We start from the raw sequence: 13,383 nt of genomic DNA, 5'->3' as shown, positions 1-13,383 counted from the left end.
TTTTATGAGCATATCGCCTGAGCCATATATTTTCTCGCAGAGCACACAGAGAGACTGCCATTTAGACTGAGATATTCTAGGAAATGACAGGACACACAACATCCTCCTTTAAAAATCAGAATATGTATTTGAAAAAAAAAATTACTCGAATAGTCATTGTTTTTGGTAATTGGATAACATAGGGTGATTGACTGAGTGTCAGAACAGATAATGTAGAGATGGGTCTTGTTCTAAGCTGTTCGCGAATTCTTACCGTAAATACGCTACCGATCATTTAATATTTTTTGCGAATTCATTCAGCAGCACGAATTGAAGCTCACCTAAGGCAGTGTCTTAACAGTAACTGCGATATTGTATTCTATACGCTGATTTAAAGTACAGCACAAATAATGTTCATTACTCCAAACCTTTTCGAAGTGTGGTGTCTGTAGAAAATGAGATATAAAGATTTATAAAGATTGTCCACATTTACAAAGACAGTGTTTTTACATTTTGCAAGTAATTTACACTTTTAAAAGAGAAGTAAGCACGTTTGCATGCATCACGTATCTTTCTCTGCTTTCCATTCACAAAATATGTTTACGCTTTACGAGATAGCGCATGCCGCTCATTCCACCGAGAAGCCGCGCTGTCGCATTAGATGACGGTCTGAAAAAGAAAGTTTGGAGGACGCTTAATCTTCGCCTTAAAGAGTTGAACGCGATAGCGTTATCGGGCCCCGTTCGCATCGCCTGCTCATGCTCTTACCTCACGACATACTTCACCGCTCCTTTATTTGTAGCGAAATATAGATTATTTGGTTACTAAAAGTAAGGCAAGATTAAGTGCAACCGTGTCATCCATATGACAGACAGTGATTTTTCATCTGATATTTCTGCACGGCATCATTTCCTCATCTCATTGCCGCAGCTGATACTGTATTGCCTCCACAGTGCGAAACACTTATTGCCGTTGTTTCCGAACACATCAGTGACGGGGATGTACTCATCGCACCATCTCATCGTCATCTTGCACGTGGAATCGCCTTCCCATCAAGTCTTGTACGATTCCGCAGCAGCTCAGCAATATAGTAGCTGCCACGAACACTTCCCGTGAATCCCTCGTGCTGACTAAAGGAACTTCCCTGCCATGCATAGTGGAGGCTCACCCTATATCCATGATGGTGCTCACTACCCCGCACCTCCACCACTTGTGAAAGAAGGCCAGGTCCAGACGGCAAGGTCGTGAAGGCAAGGCAAGGTATGCCGTGTCAGCGTTTAATCTGATGGAGAAAACCCAAGCGCGCGCCGGCGCCGGCGCCGCGGGACGATGATGATGGTATGTACAAGAGGAAGAAGATCATGGTATGTACAAATGAAAGAAGATCCGTGGAGGGCTCACACAATCGTATTAATTGTCACGGCTAGGTAGCATGCGCCTCAACCTCCCGATTCAAAGGGTTAATTCTGCTTTATCTATAGCCCCCATATGATAGGTAGATAATTGGTTCACAGGAAAGGAAAGGCGCAGTATCTGTAACACTTGTTCTGTGGACACCTGAACCGCGCCGTAAGGGAAGGGAGGAAGGGGGAGTGAAAATGGAAAGAGAGAAAGAGGAGCCGTAGTGGAGGGCTACGGAGTAATTTCGACCACCTGGGGATCTTTAACGTGCGCAGACATCGCACAGCACACGGATGCTGTGCTTCGTTTCGCCTCCATCGAAACGCAGCCGCCGTGGTCGGGTTCGAACCCGGGAACTCCGGCACAGTGGTCGGGCGTCTTATCACTACACCACCCGCGGCGGGGCCCCGATATGCCTCTGCGAACACTTTTTGCGTCCCTGGGCATCCGATTATCAGTCCCGGACTGTCCGGGACTACTTTCTGACAGCTGTCCGGCGTTCGATATTCCTCGGGCAGCCCAGAAGCCCCGCCCACCAGTAAAGCTCCTTTTGAATTCGAAGCGTCTAAAGGTACGTCCGACGTACCCATTCGATTCTCGTAAAGATACGGCGGACTTCGATATACAGACTCATGGCTATATGCACGTCGAACGCGTATAGCCACATTCCGTATAACCACGAAAATCAATCATCATGTCATCACGAGCCTATCACCCATTCTAGGCACTATTCTTGCCACTGTACTATTCTTTGTAATTTCACATTTCATGCATGCAGTATGTAGTACCATAGCCTCTTTTATATGGTAGTACATACTTCTTGCACCTCGCACACCTCGTAACAACTTTAATTTGGCTACATATGGCTACCAAAAAGTTGTTGCTAAAACCAAATCTGGGGATCTTGGATCCGTCCGGCTTTCCCGACGGATCCCAAGGCCCATATCGGAGAAAAAATGCGTTGGGTCCGTCGGACGAACCCCACCGATCGGGTCCGTCCGCCGTACCTCTGAAAAATATTTCCCGGATCCGTCCGACGTATCCTGAAGAAAAACGCACCGAGTCCGTTGGACGTACCTTTAAGACAATTGATCGGGTCCATCTGACGTACCTTGGCCACAGCCTTGAATTAGACCCATTTTGAATTAGACCCCGAGCGCATTCTGAGTACCTTTCGTACGTGTTCCTGCGTATCGCGCGCTAATAATGACACAGTCTCTTTAAACAGCTGTAAGACGTTTGAATGTTGCGTCTTCGCTTTTAGTCTTGAATTTCACTACACACGGAAACGTGCAGAGTGAGCACGGATTGCTTTTTCGTTGTGCCCAGAAGTTCATGATCACCTGTTTCGTGATTTTTTCAGTGCGCAGTTTCTGAAAGCGTCGCAAGCGAACCGCTTTGTGTTGGGGCAGCTAAAGCTTGTTGCAAATGATTTTGCAAACAATTTCTACTGCTTTCGAGAGCAGTGAGCTAGGCTTTTGGGAAAACTTTGTGAGCAGCGACGGTAAGAAAACTCTGCCAAACTGAGGTCTCCAAAATGCTTTCATTCAGGCATGTCACTCTCCGTTCGCGAAGAGCACAGATTGATTCGCGTCTCTGTTATCTATCTTTAGTATTACACGTACGCCAAAAGATAAACGTGCGCGTGGCGTCACTGCGAAAGAACTCAGTCGTGGTGGTCGTGGTGGCTGGTTGGCATCGTCTGCTAAGAGCGGCAAGAGCACGGCCGTTGGAGGGAGCTGGCAAGGTCATGTGACTAAAACCCCTTGATACTTTGAAAGCTACGCCAACGATTGAACTTTGCCGCCACCGCGCTACCTCCTCGCCTCCTCCTCGCCCCTTCGCTGAAGGCCGGCTCTCCGCCCGATTTCCTGAGCGACGATTGGTCTCCCTGCCGTTGCCCTTGGAAACCAACGCGCGTCCGGCGTTTTCCTTGTGTTTTCTTTTTCCTTCGCGCCATTGTTCTCCTTTTCGCGGTGAGCGAGGAGGAGGAGGAGGAAGAACATTTATTTCCGCCGAATATGGTGCAGCAGCCACCTACGAGTCCGCACGCAGGCGTCCGGGGAGGCAGTCTGTCACACCGCGGCCAGAGGACACCCGGCCTCGTCTAGGAGAAGAGGTCTTCAGCCTCGGCCGCCAGGCGGACGGCGAATCGCTGTGTTTTTTCGTCGGAGCTTCTTAGCGTGGTCTCCCATTCATCGCTAGTTTTAATCGCGTTGCGCCCTGGGGCACGAACGCATCTCCATATTATATTGCGCGCTGTGCTTTTATTGCAGCGTGCAAGCTCTATGCCGTGCTGTTGCGCGTACAACTGCAGCAAGCGGCCTGAAGATGGTTATGCGGTATTCATGATACCTCAAAGCAAGCGTGACGGCTTGCGCAAGAGTCAACGGATTCACAAGATTAGTCGAAAGAAGTTTATTCCTAGAAAGAACCGGGTTGTTTGCGACGTAATGCGCCTTTCTCACTCCCCGTAATAAAGCGTCACCTGACGCTGCGTTTTCTATTCCTGCTTGTTCCTCAATATTTTTGCGGCGGCAACATGTTCATTGTATAAAAATAAGGCTGTCCTCTGCAGCATGCTGAATATTCTGCGAGGCTCCAAGGCTCCATCATTTCACACGCTGTCGACTTCTGTAGTCAGAAATACGGAATCATTGCATCAATTTTCTGTATTTACGAAACATAAACAATCAATAATGATTATAGTTACGATGTAAAAATAGGGGAACATTTTGCGAGCAACAATTCTTTGCACTGTAACATATTACTCATTTCAATTGTATGCGAGATTTTTTTTTCACCTAGCCTGAGTGATTAACTCATCGCTCTATGTTCTAGCTACATTTCACTGAAGACCGATTTGAGCCGCCAATATTACACGAACTCGAAAAAAAAAACAGGCCCAACGCAGTTCCATCAATTTTCTCTCACCGACCTGTCCTGAAGCAAAGGAAGCCTCCTCGACAGAGACATGAACCTCGCGCTGATAGTAGTCAGTTATTTTTGTGGCTTGCTCTCTTCCCACCTCCATTTGTGAGAAAATAAAAAGTATAAGAATTAAAAGTCAATGCATAGTTGTCTCGTCAGATATGAGGTAATAGAGGTATGACTGACAACGTAAGTCAATGAAAATTGAAGTATATCAGTGGGTCATGGGACGGCATCAGATTAAATAGTGATGGTTATGAATAGCGATAGCTAATGATGGTGACTGTTACGGATATTAATAGTAAATGATAGTAATAGGCCCGGATAGTGAGGTGATAGTATTCGTTGCGAATAGCGACATTTATGATAGGTCACTTGACGACATTAGTAGATATAGTGATAGGATAGTGATAGTTAATGAATTGGCAGTTATATGCTTTCTCATTTCCTCAGGTTGAAGACTTATGTGCCCCCTGCTTTTTTATTTGATTATTGCGTTCAATGAAATTACGCTCTTTTATATAGCGCATGAGGCCACAGCATGCTCGCCCCAGAACATCAGTGTGTCGGCAATAGGGCCCACCACTTCTCCCAGTGTACCCTGCTGTCTTTTAACCACACGCGAAGTCAGTGAGCGGCCGCGTACTGATAAAATTATTTAATTCCTCCATCAGCATCATATCAAGACAGCCGTGGCAAACCTGTTCCTTGCCTCGAAGCGGCAAGGAACAGTTCAAAGTTTGGTCTTATACAAAATTAACTAATTAACGCAGAATATTGTGGATCGCTAACTGCACAGTGCCATTACACTCGGCCTAAGCTTTCCAAAGGTATACGGTTCGATGTTGCAGCTAAAATTTAGATTTTAATTGCAATTTACTAAATATCAATTAATTTGGCCCAGTAATTGATCAAAATACATGTACAATTAACCAATAATTCAATCTCATGGTTGATCGCGTGACATATACTATGCTTAGACAGATAGCTCGACAGTAGCGAAATAGACTAAGTCCTGCTTTGACCTTTTCTGATATTGAAGTTCAAAGCACCAGCCTGGATCGTTTTCCGAAGTTTTACCACGGTGACGAGATTTAACGCTCTAGAAAAAACAAACACAGTCAGAGGCAGTACTAGATTAGGTGCACAAAGTAAAACACCTTATCATGCGACTTAAAAAGTGTCTGCAGCACAGAACTCGCCTGAAAGCTTTGTTTATCAGTATTCCCCATTCAGACAGTTCTAAGAAGAAACCAATCAATTCATGAACATTACTTTCGGCATTCTCAATGCTTTTTTTCGCAATTTTTCAAAAATTTTGTGCACTCCTGGAGCGCAAACCTGGCCTAAAAGCTCGCGCTTCACTCACTGCTGCGGCCGGCTGGCGGGCGCCAAGGAGAAAAAGCGTGTCGTGCGCAGCGCTCGCCGCCGCCGCGCGAGGAGAATCGAGGAGGAAAGCGCGGCGCGGAGGAGAGTGTCGCTACTTTCAAATTATCAAGGGATTTTACATGTGACCATTACATTCTAGTTCACTGTACCATTACGCTGCTGCCTGTCAAAGCGGAAGCCGAGACCTCTCAGCAAGTAGCAAGGTATATATCTACCTTGCAAGTAGTCCGAGACTGGAAAATCGAATGTACCCCCTGTCGTGCCCTATAAAAGAAGCGCAAGAAGTGGGTTGATGACGAGCAACATCGTTCTGTATTGCTTCAGGTACTGCCTCCGCTCTTTTAAACAATGCCGGTAAATCTACTTCGCGCAAGCGCTTGTGTATCCGAGACACATGCGAAAAACCGAAACCGAAAGCAACATTGCTTCGAGATTTGGTACACGGTCTTGTTTGGTATTTTGAAGCGCCCCGCTCCTAGGCTGGCACCATGGCTGGCACGCTTCAATGGGAGTGCTTGCAACGTGTCGCTTGAGTAGAGCACCCGTCCCAAAATGCGGTACTGCTGTGCCTTCGGGTGTACGAGCACCTTCGGTCGCGACAATGTCAGTTTCCACAAGTTCCCGCAAGACAAAAAGCTCCGAGCGCAGTGGGTCGCTTCTGTGAAAAGGGACAAGTTCACGCCGACCAAAGCAAGCGCACTCTGTTCGAAACACTTTCATGACAGCGACTACGTGCGCAGCTTGTCCCTCATGCGATCCCTAGGGCTTCCCGTCAAAAATGCGCGGCTGAACCCTGGTGCGGTACCTTCAGTGTTTTCGCACGAAAGAAACACGCCACCACTGCCAAGAAGCGCCTTTGCTAAAAGGAGGAAACGTGAGGTGAGGACTTTATTTTTATTTGAATTATTGTGTAACAATTTTACGTGAAGTATTGAACGCGCGCGCAGTCCGCGCCTAGAGCAACGTTGCGATGGGACGGCACTGCGAACTGCGCGGCCGGGACAATGCATGTCTCCTTTTCTCAAACAAGAGGACACGCTACAGGCTGTGATAAACATCGCATAACTCATCGACGGAACACGCGGATGATTCTTCGTGTGCGCCACTGTGTAGTGTCGGAGGCCGTGCATGTGCCGACTCTGCGAGGTGCTTTGCCGCATCACGTGTCCGACGTGCTCGCGCAGCTCCTTGCGGAATCATTAGTAGAGGTTCAGGTAGCTCAGGCATAGGTCGCTCACTTAGCACAAGCGCGACCAGATCGCCTGAGGTGCGCTGAGCGAGGTTCGAAACACATTCAGTTTGATCGTCAAGGAGTGACTTCGGCTGATTAGCAGCTTAGCTTGCCGGGTTGCGGTGCAATAGGAGGGTCTGATGAAGCAGGTAACATTCCCGCGTCGGCCGCATCCTTCTGTACGTGTGGGGTCGGTACGCGTGACTCGGTCTCTAGTACAGTGGTTGCATGAATGTGAATCCTGTGGTCAAATAGTGTGCCTCGCACTGCTTGACCAGCGTGCTTTTTGCCGGTAGACCCGCTCTGTGAAATTCTTCACCCTATGTCGCCTGGCACACAGAGCAGGGAATGCACAATGTTCCGGGCCTTTTCTTTAAACGGCGGGAGGGGAGGGGGGGGGGGGGGGGGTGAAAAACGTCCTATGGTGGTAGTGTGTGCTTACTGGCGGATTCCGTCATTTCCATAAATACGAGTCAAGGTTCCACTGACGCCTTTTACGTGCGTTCTTTTAGGGTAGACTTGGAATGGTTTTTGAGGACTTTTAGGATTGGGATGGCACGATAAGTAAAGGAAGCAGGAGATTTCCAGTTCTTTGGAGGTTAGCGAAATAATTATTAAATTGTATTTGAAGTTTTTTGACTGCCGATAATATGCAGTGCCTGTTAGAGCGATGGACTAGGAGCTCTTTTTTGTCGTGGTTATGCAAATGCTAAAGCTGGTGTGCGTAATTTCATTCTCATCAAGCTGACTTAAATTTACATTGATCATTCAATAGCTTAGAAGAATATCATACACACGGTTTTATTTCCCGATTCATGAGGCTTTTTTGAGTAACAATTCAGCTGTGTTACTGACCAATACTTTCATCATTGCTTGGCATATCATGTACGCATATATATGTATGTACATATATGTATACTGTCCTTTTAGGTCCTTGCAGAACTGCTTTCTAGTGCAACATCAGACAGTTCCCCTAATAACCCCACAGGTAATGACTACATTCAGAACTTGTATGCAATAGCTACTCCTACATCAAGTCACGTCTTAGTCTATGTTGCAGATGTCACAACAGAAGCTGGAGATGGGGGAACGCTTGAAGAAGGAACCGCAAACTCTGGTACACCAGATGCAACCTTGGACAGTTCACCAGATATCCCTACAGGTAATGACCACATTTGGAACTCGTTTTGCATGGTATTAATATAATGTGCATGGACTCATGTCTCAGTCTTGTGTTGCAGATGATGCAGCTGAAAATATGGATGAGGATTCAAAAGACACCTGTTGTGCGTACAATTCACTAAGCATTGACGCCCTCACAGGTAATGGCTAGCCTTGGCACTGATATAGTAAAGCATCCATTCCTTACCCGTTATACCATTGCAGATGCACCAAGTGTAAGTGATGGAGGTGCTTTGAAAATGAAAATTCACTTGGTACATTACCATGAGAAAACACATAAGGCTGTTCAAGCAACAGTGCGGCCAGCCACAAAAAACACGTCTGTGCAGGCACGTGTGAGAAGAAGTACAGCGTCATGCCGCACTCAAGCGAAATCACAGACTGCATCTATCGGTATGTGCCTCTACATTCAGTGGGCTGAAAATATGTGGAGGAATGGAGGAAGGTGGCAAATGCTTTAGAGGTTGGCAGTTTACAAAAATATCTGCATATTCTACATTGTGCCAGCAGTAGTGAACACTAAATGCCACTACATGTGCCACACAACTTTTAGGTATCCAGGTCGGTAGCCCCATGATGGATGATGCCAACCCAACTAGAGACAAGCGAAAACAGCATCGACGAATGCAGCACAGAAGACGAAGGTGAAGATGAAAACAACGATGAGGACTACAGCCCTTATGAAGAGTTTGAAGAGAAGTATGTGGGTTGTGAAGAGCACAACAAAAAGTTAACTGCATGCTTAAATCATTGTGCTACTTTTATTCTAAAATCATATATAGGCACACCAAATGCTCTCTTACAAGTTTTATAAGACTGGTTAGGCTGGCCACTGCAGTAAAAAAAATGTGCCTATTTTTTTTCTTTTCAGTGAGGGGTGTTCTGAATACTCTGCAGGTGAATCTGAAGGAAGAATTTTTCTAGTGCAGGAAAAGCATCTGCAAAAGCTTTTTCAGCTATGCACTGACTGCCTTGCACCTCTCACGGTGAAATTTAAATGCCCACCTGGCCATTCACTCAACTGGTGCAACCAGGATGTGACCAAGCAGCAAATAATGCTTAATCTAAAGCTATTTGCTTTGCTCAGGGAACAACCCTACAGTGACACTGCAGATTCTGGCATCGATTGGTGTACCGGTTGTGAACAACAGGACATTTTTTAACATCCAGTGTACATATCTATGGCCTGCAATCAACAGGGTGAGGAAGTTGAAGTTGAAAGTTTATTTTTGCATCAAAAAACAAGGTACAATAATATACAGCGAGAGGAGCCATCGGAAAGAATAGTTTGCGGCTTTCCTTGTGTGGTAAACGCTCACTGTCCAGTATTTCTTTTAGGTTTGGAAAGAAGAACAACAAAGGTTGCCGCAACAACTGCAAGGACTAAAAGTGAACCTTGCTGGAGACTGGCGTGCCAATTTTCCAGGGTATGGCGCCAAATATGGTACATATACCCTGCTGGACGTTGAACGCAACACTTTGAACTTATACAGGTAAATTTTACTACACCATTCTACAAATTTTTATAGTTCAGTAAGGCTGCCAAAAGAATAATCAACCAAACTTAAATATCATCCATCTTTATCAGGCTTATTTGTTTTTATTATTCACATGTGTTTAGGCTTGCATCTGTATGCCCGTTGAAGGGGTTTCGTGCAGCAGTACCGTCATTAGCGATAAAAAATTCACTGCCTTATAATCTAGTTGAGAAGGAAAGGCCTGAACACTTGCAATGTTTTATTGCTACACAAGCAGTGCATGAAACATGATTTTTTCCGTCGTTATCACTCCACAGTCCAATAATGCTGGCGGTAGCTCTCGCATGGAGTTAGAGGGCCTGAAACAAGGCCTTGCTTATCTGGAGGATCACAACATCAGCGTTGCAATGTTGGTGATTGATCGTCATACACAAATCAAGTTCTTCCTCTGCAACAACAAAGCTTCAACCACCTACAAGTTCGACGTGTGGCACATGGCAAAAAATATCGAGCAGCCAGCTTTACACTAGTTGACTGCATGTTGTTTATACTGTATTTGTGGAATAGTATACATCATATTTATTTGTTTCTAATATGTGTTTAGGTGTCACAAAAAAGCTGCATGCTGTAGTAAAACAGAAAAGCTACAAGGAGCTTGAACCTTGGATTAAGGCTGTGTGCAACCACCTATATTAGGCAGTAGCATCCAGCAAAGGACATCCACACACACGACCATAATCTGTTCCCGACATGCCTGCATGGTGACATCGAACCCAGGGAGTGGCTAAGAGAAGGTATATATTACATTTTTGTTGTACTGATATGTCGAAATTTCCAGTGAATCATTATTAGCAAGGTTTATTAACAGTAGATAATGCAATAAACTTCCTGTAAGAAAGGATGTCATACAGGAGGACACATCTGTCTAGCATTATTCTTGGCACGTTCAAAGGAAATATTCAGAGGTCTCGATTAGGAAGGAATAAGCAGAGTTAATGAACAGTGGTTTAATAATTTGCTATTATATGATGACACTGTCCTTACCAAGTAACTAAGGACAAACTGCAAAACATGATCAGCGACCTAAATGGTTAAAGCAAGGAGGTGGGTAAAAAAAATGCAGAGGGCTGAGGTAATGTTCAAATGTGTTGGAAAATAACAGAAATTTGCAATGGGCAACTAAGCATTAAAAATTATACGGGAATACAGTAAGTCATATCTTCAATGCTGTATAAGAAGGATGTACTGGCTGTTTCATTCCAAAATAAAAGGCTTTCCAAAAGCTTAAAGACATTGCAACATCAAAGACCCTTTTGCAAGACATGCCACAGCTGTCAACACAGCACCAGACTTATGGATTAGAGGCCTTTCATAGCCTTCTTGAGCTTTTTGCACCTAAGACATCACTATTCATATTCTGGCATGAAGGCAAGGTAAGCTGGCTTGTCTTCCTAATATTAGCTACCTTACGATGCTAATGTACCAGCATTATTAATTCTGAGCATTTGTAAACCTTCTATGTACATCTATGAAAAAAGTGAATTGTACATGGCACATCAATAAGGAAAGAAAAAGTATTAGGCCTATTGGAAATAGTTGCACCTTTTCTTACTTTCTCAGTATAAATTAAAAATATAGTCCACTGAATCGGAAGGGATTCAACAAGCCGACCCTCATGCGAGCATGTCTATAATGGCTGTTGTATTACTGAAATGTGTTTTTTTTTCTAATTAAGCTGGCAGCTATGTTTTTGCTGTTTCTAGATGTTTTTTTGCCAATGTATTTTATTATGTAAAGGTTGATTCTTGAAAAGTGCTCTACATTTTTATTTTTCCCTGTTCTCGCAATGCACTGTCACAGTGCTCTCAAGTATAAGGACATAATTAACCACCTGCTTTGTTGCATGAGAAATGTATTACAATAGTATTTACAGAGCAATGATTTCCCAACACCCCTTTGCTGTTTCGAAGACTCGCTTTGAGTTATGATTTTTTTTATGACTGCCACAATTACCAGAACTTCTCTGCCTCCCCCCCTCCAGAATGCGATACATCTTAATTTAAATACATGGGGAAATTCCTGCTGCAGAGATTGCAAGTTCAGGGTGGAAATGCTTTCAGCTGAATTTTTCACTTCGTCCTGTGCAACTTTTTCAGGACTCAACTTGCTATTACTACACTACAATGAGAACAGTGAATGCGGTCAAGCACGCACAAAGGATGGCACAGTTCGATGGGGTGTGCGTTACCCAAAGGCGGCAGGTGGTGACTCAGTAGCTTGCCCAATAAAGGAGCCACCCAGTCATGGTAAGCTTGCAACACCCTATTTATTTGGTCAGCAAGAAAGAAAACACTGCTCAAGCTGCGATAAAATTCTCACACAGGCTACGTCAAACACCTCCTCAACACGGTTGTGGCCATGGTTGAGAGCATGGGGCCTCATCATGGGGATGCATATCGGAAGATTGCTCCAGAGTCTCGACTACCACTCAGCAGCAGTTTTCCAAAGGTACCAAAGGAGGAGCTGGTTGAAAGAAGAAGAACAAGGTTCAACATGCTTTGAGCAGTTTCAAAGAAGGTGGCGGTAAGCATACAGTATGTTAGGTTTAATGTGTCAAATGTGGATGTGAGCTGACCAGGCAAATTCATTGAGCCCATGTGAAACTAGACAATGGGAAAAAGACATATTAACATCTTCTGTGCTTGTCATCATTGCTTCCTTTTCAGATTAAAGGGTAACTAGTTATTACAGTGTTCAGTTTAATAGAAATAAAATGCAAAAAATATTGCTAAACATGAAAAACACAATGGGAAACTGGAGCCACCAGAAAAGCTATGCGCTGATAATTGCCATAATTGCAATAAGTGAAGGAATTGCAATCTTTACACTCACTTTAATGCTTGCCAATCTTTTCCATAGCTATTCCTATCTTACTTTTTTTAGCATTTCACTTCAACATTTTATAACCACTATCATTTTCATTCTACTAGCTTTGTTCGGGGTTCTTTTGCTTTTTTCCATGCAAATACCACCATTAACCTGCACCTTTTATTTTTTTCAGAAGTCACAGTCTCCCTGCCCTACTCTTTACAGCAAAGGACCTAACTAATCCCTGCCAGTGATGACCGCTCTTGACTTAATGGAGGCAAGTGATCTTGTTGGAATGTTGGTCACTGGACTGAGGCTTTTCCTTTATTTCTACTTTTTATTCTGAGAAAGCCCATAGTGGCATAAACTTAATTACAGTGGTGGATAAGAGCTTCATAAAGTAAGTCCACATAAGATTTCCACCTTCACTATTCTTACCTATGAAGGTGTTATGAAATATAGACCAGCATACAGTAACAGCTACATTACAACTCAGTGCTGTGTTCCAGAAAATGTATTCATTTTTATTTTTTTATTTTACTGTGACAGAGACCGATGAACACATTGATAATTACAGGACAATATATCTATGCCATCATAAAAGTTTCATGCTTCTGCATCTCCCTACTACTTACAGGTTGCAACTAGAGAAGTTTTCAATCATTTCGCTCATTGTGATTCGTGGAATGGTCAGTTTTTGTAAAGAAGGCAAAAATGTTGTTTACATTCTTCTGCTCTAAATTTTCATGCTAAACGTGCAGTTGCAATTCTTAATTGGCCTGGCTAGAATTATTTGGCAAGCCAAAGGAAGTAACGCAAGGAAAATTTGTAGCGGTAGGGCGGGAGTGTCTGCTGGCCCTCGGCTATGGCACCTTTCCTTATATCGGCCACCTTGCGCTTATTGATTAGCTTTGATATCACGGC

The 13,383-nt window shown here is 44.3% G+C and overlaps 2 protein-coding genes across 5 annotated transcripts; both read left to right on the top strand.

The window, feature by feature from the left end:
• Positions 1 to 5,884: 5,884 nt before the first annotated feature.
• On the top strand, positions 5,885 to 9,587 carry LOC146199570 (uncharacterized). Of its 4 annotated transcripts, XM_084595079.1 has the most exons (8): positions 5,885 to 6,579; positions 7,862 to 7,919; positions 7,980 to 8,093; positions 8,173 to 8,253; positions 8,318 to 8,506; positions 8,667 to 8,812; positions 8,985 to 9,313; positions 9,452 to 9,587. In XM_084595079.1, the coding sequence occupies exons 1-6, from the start codon at positions 6,253 to 6,255 to the stop codon at positions 8,759 to 8,761; spliced, it is 864 nt and encodes a 287-aa protein (XP_084451205.1). In that variant the 5' UTR covers positions 5,885 to 6,252; the 3' UTR covers positions 8,762 to 8,812; positions 8,985 to 9,313; positions 9,452 to 9,587. The 4 variants fall into 4 exon arrangements, with proteins under 4 accessions (XP_084451205.1, XP_084451206.1, XP_084451204.1 ...); XM_084595080.1 differs by lacking the exon at positions 8,985 to 9,313 and having other exon boundaries at positions 9,452 to 9,584; XM_084595078.1 differs by having other exon boundaries at positions 8,985 to 9,578.
• Positions 9,588 to 10,913: 1,326 nt separating this feature from the next.
• On the top strand, positions 10,914 to 13,161 carry LOC146199569 (uncharacterized). The gene is made up of 4 exons (XM_084592151.1): positions 10,914 to 11,019; positions 11,748 to 11,897; positions 11,975 to 12,174; positions 12,653 to 13,161. Exons 1-3 carry the CDS (start codon positions 10,914 to 10,916, stop codon positions 12,151 to 12,153), a joined length of 435 nt encoding a protein of 144 aa, XP_084448277.1. The 3' UTR covers positions 12,154 to 12,174; positions 12,653 to 13,161.
• Positions 13,162 to 13,383: the final 222 nt, after the last annotated feature.

Source organism: Amblyomma maculatum, chromosome 2 (genome assembly GCF_055883805.1).
Source record: "Amblyomma maculatum isolate TAMU_Amacu chromosome 2, ASM5588380v1, whole genome shotgun sequence".
Classification (NCBI taxonomy): Eukaryota; Metazoa; Arthropoda; class Arachnida; order Ixodida; family Ixodidae; genus Amblyomma; species Amblyomma maculatum.
Note: the sequence above shows the minus strand (reverse complement) of the source record. Positions and strands in the feature narration are given on the sequence as shown.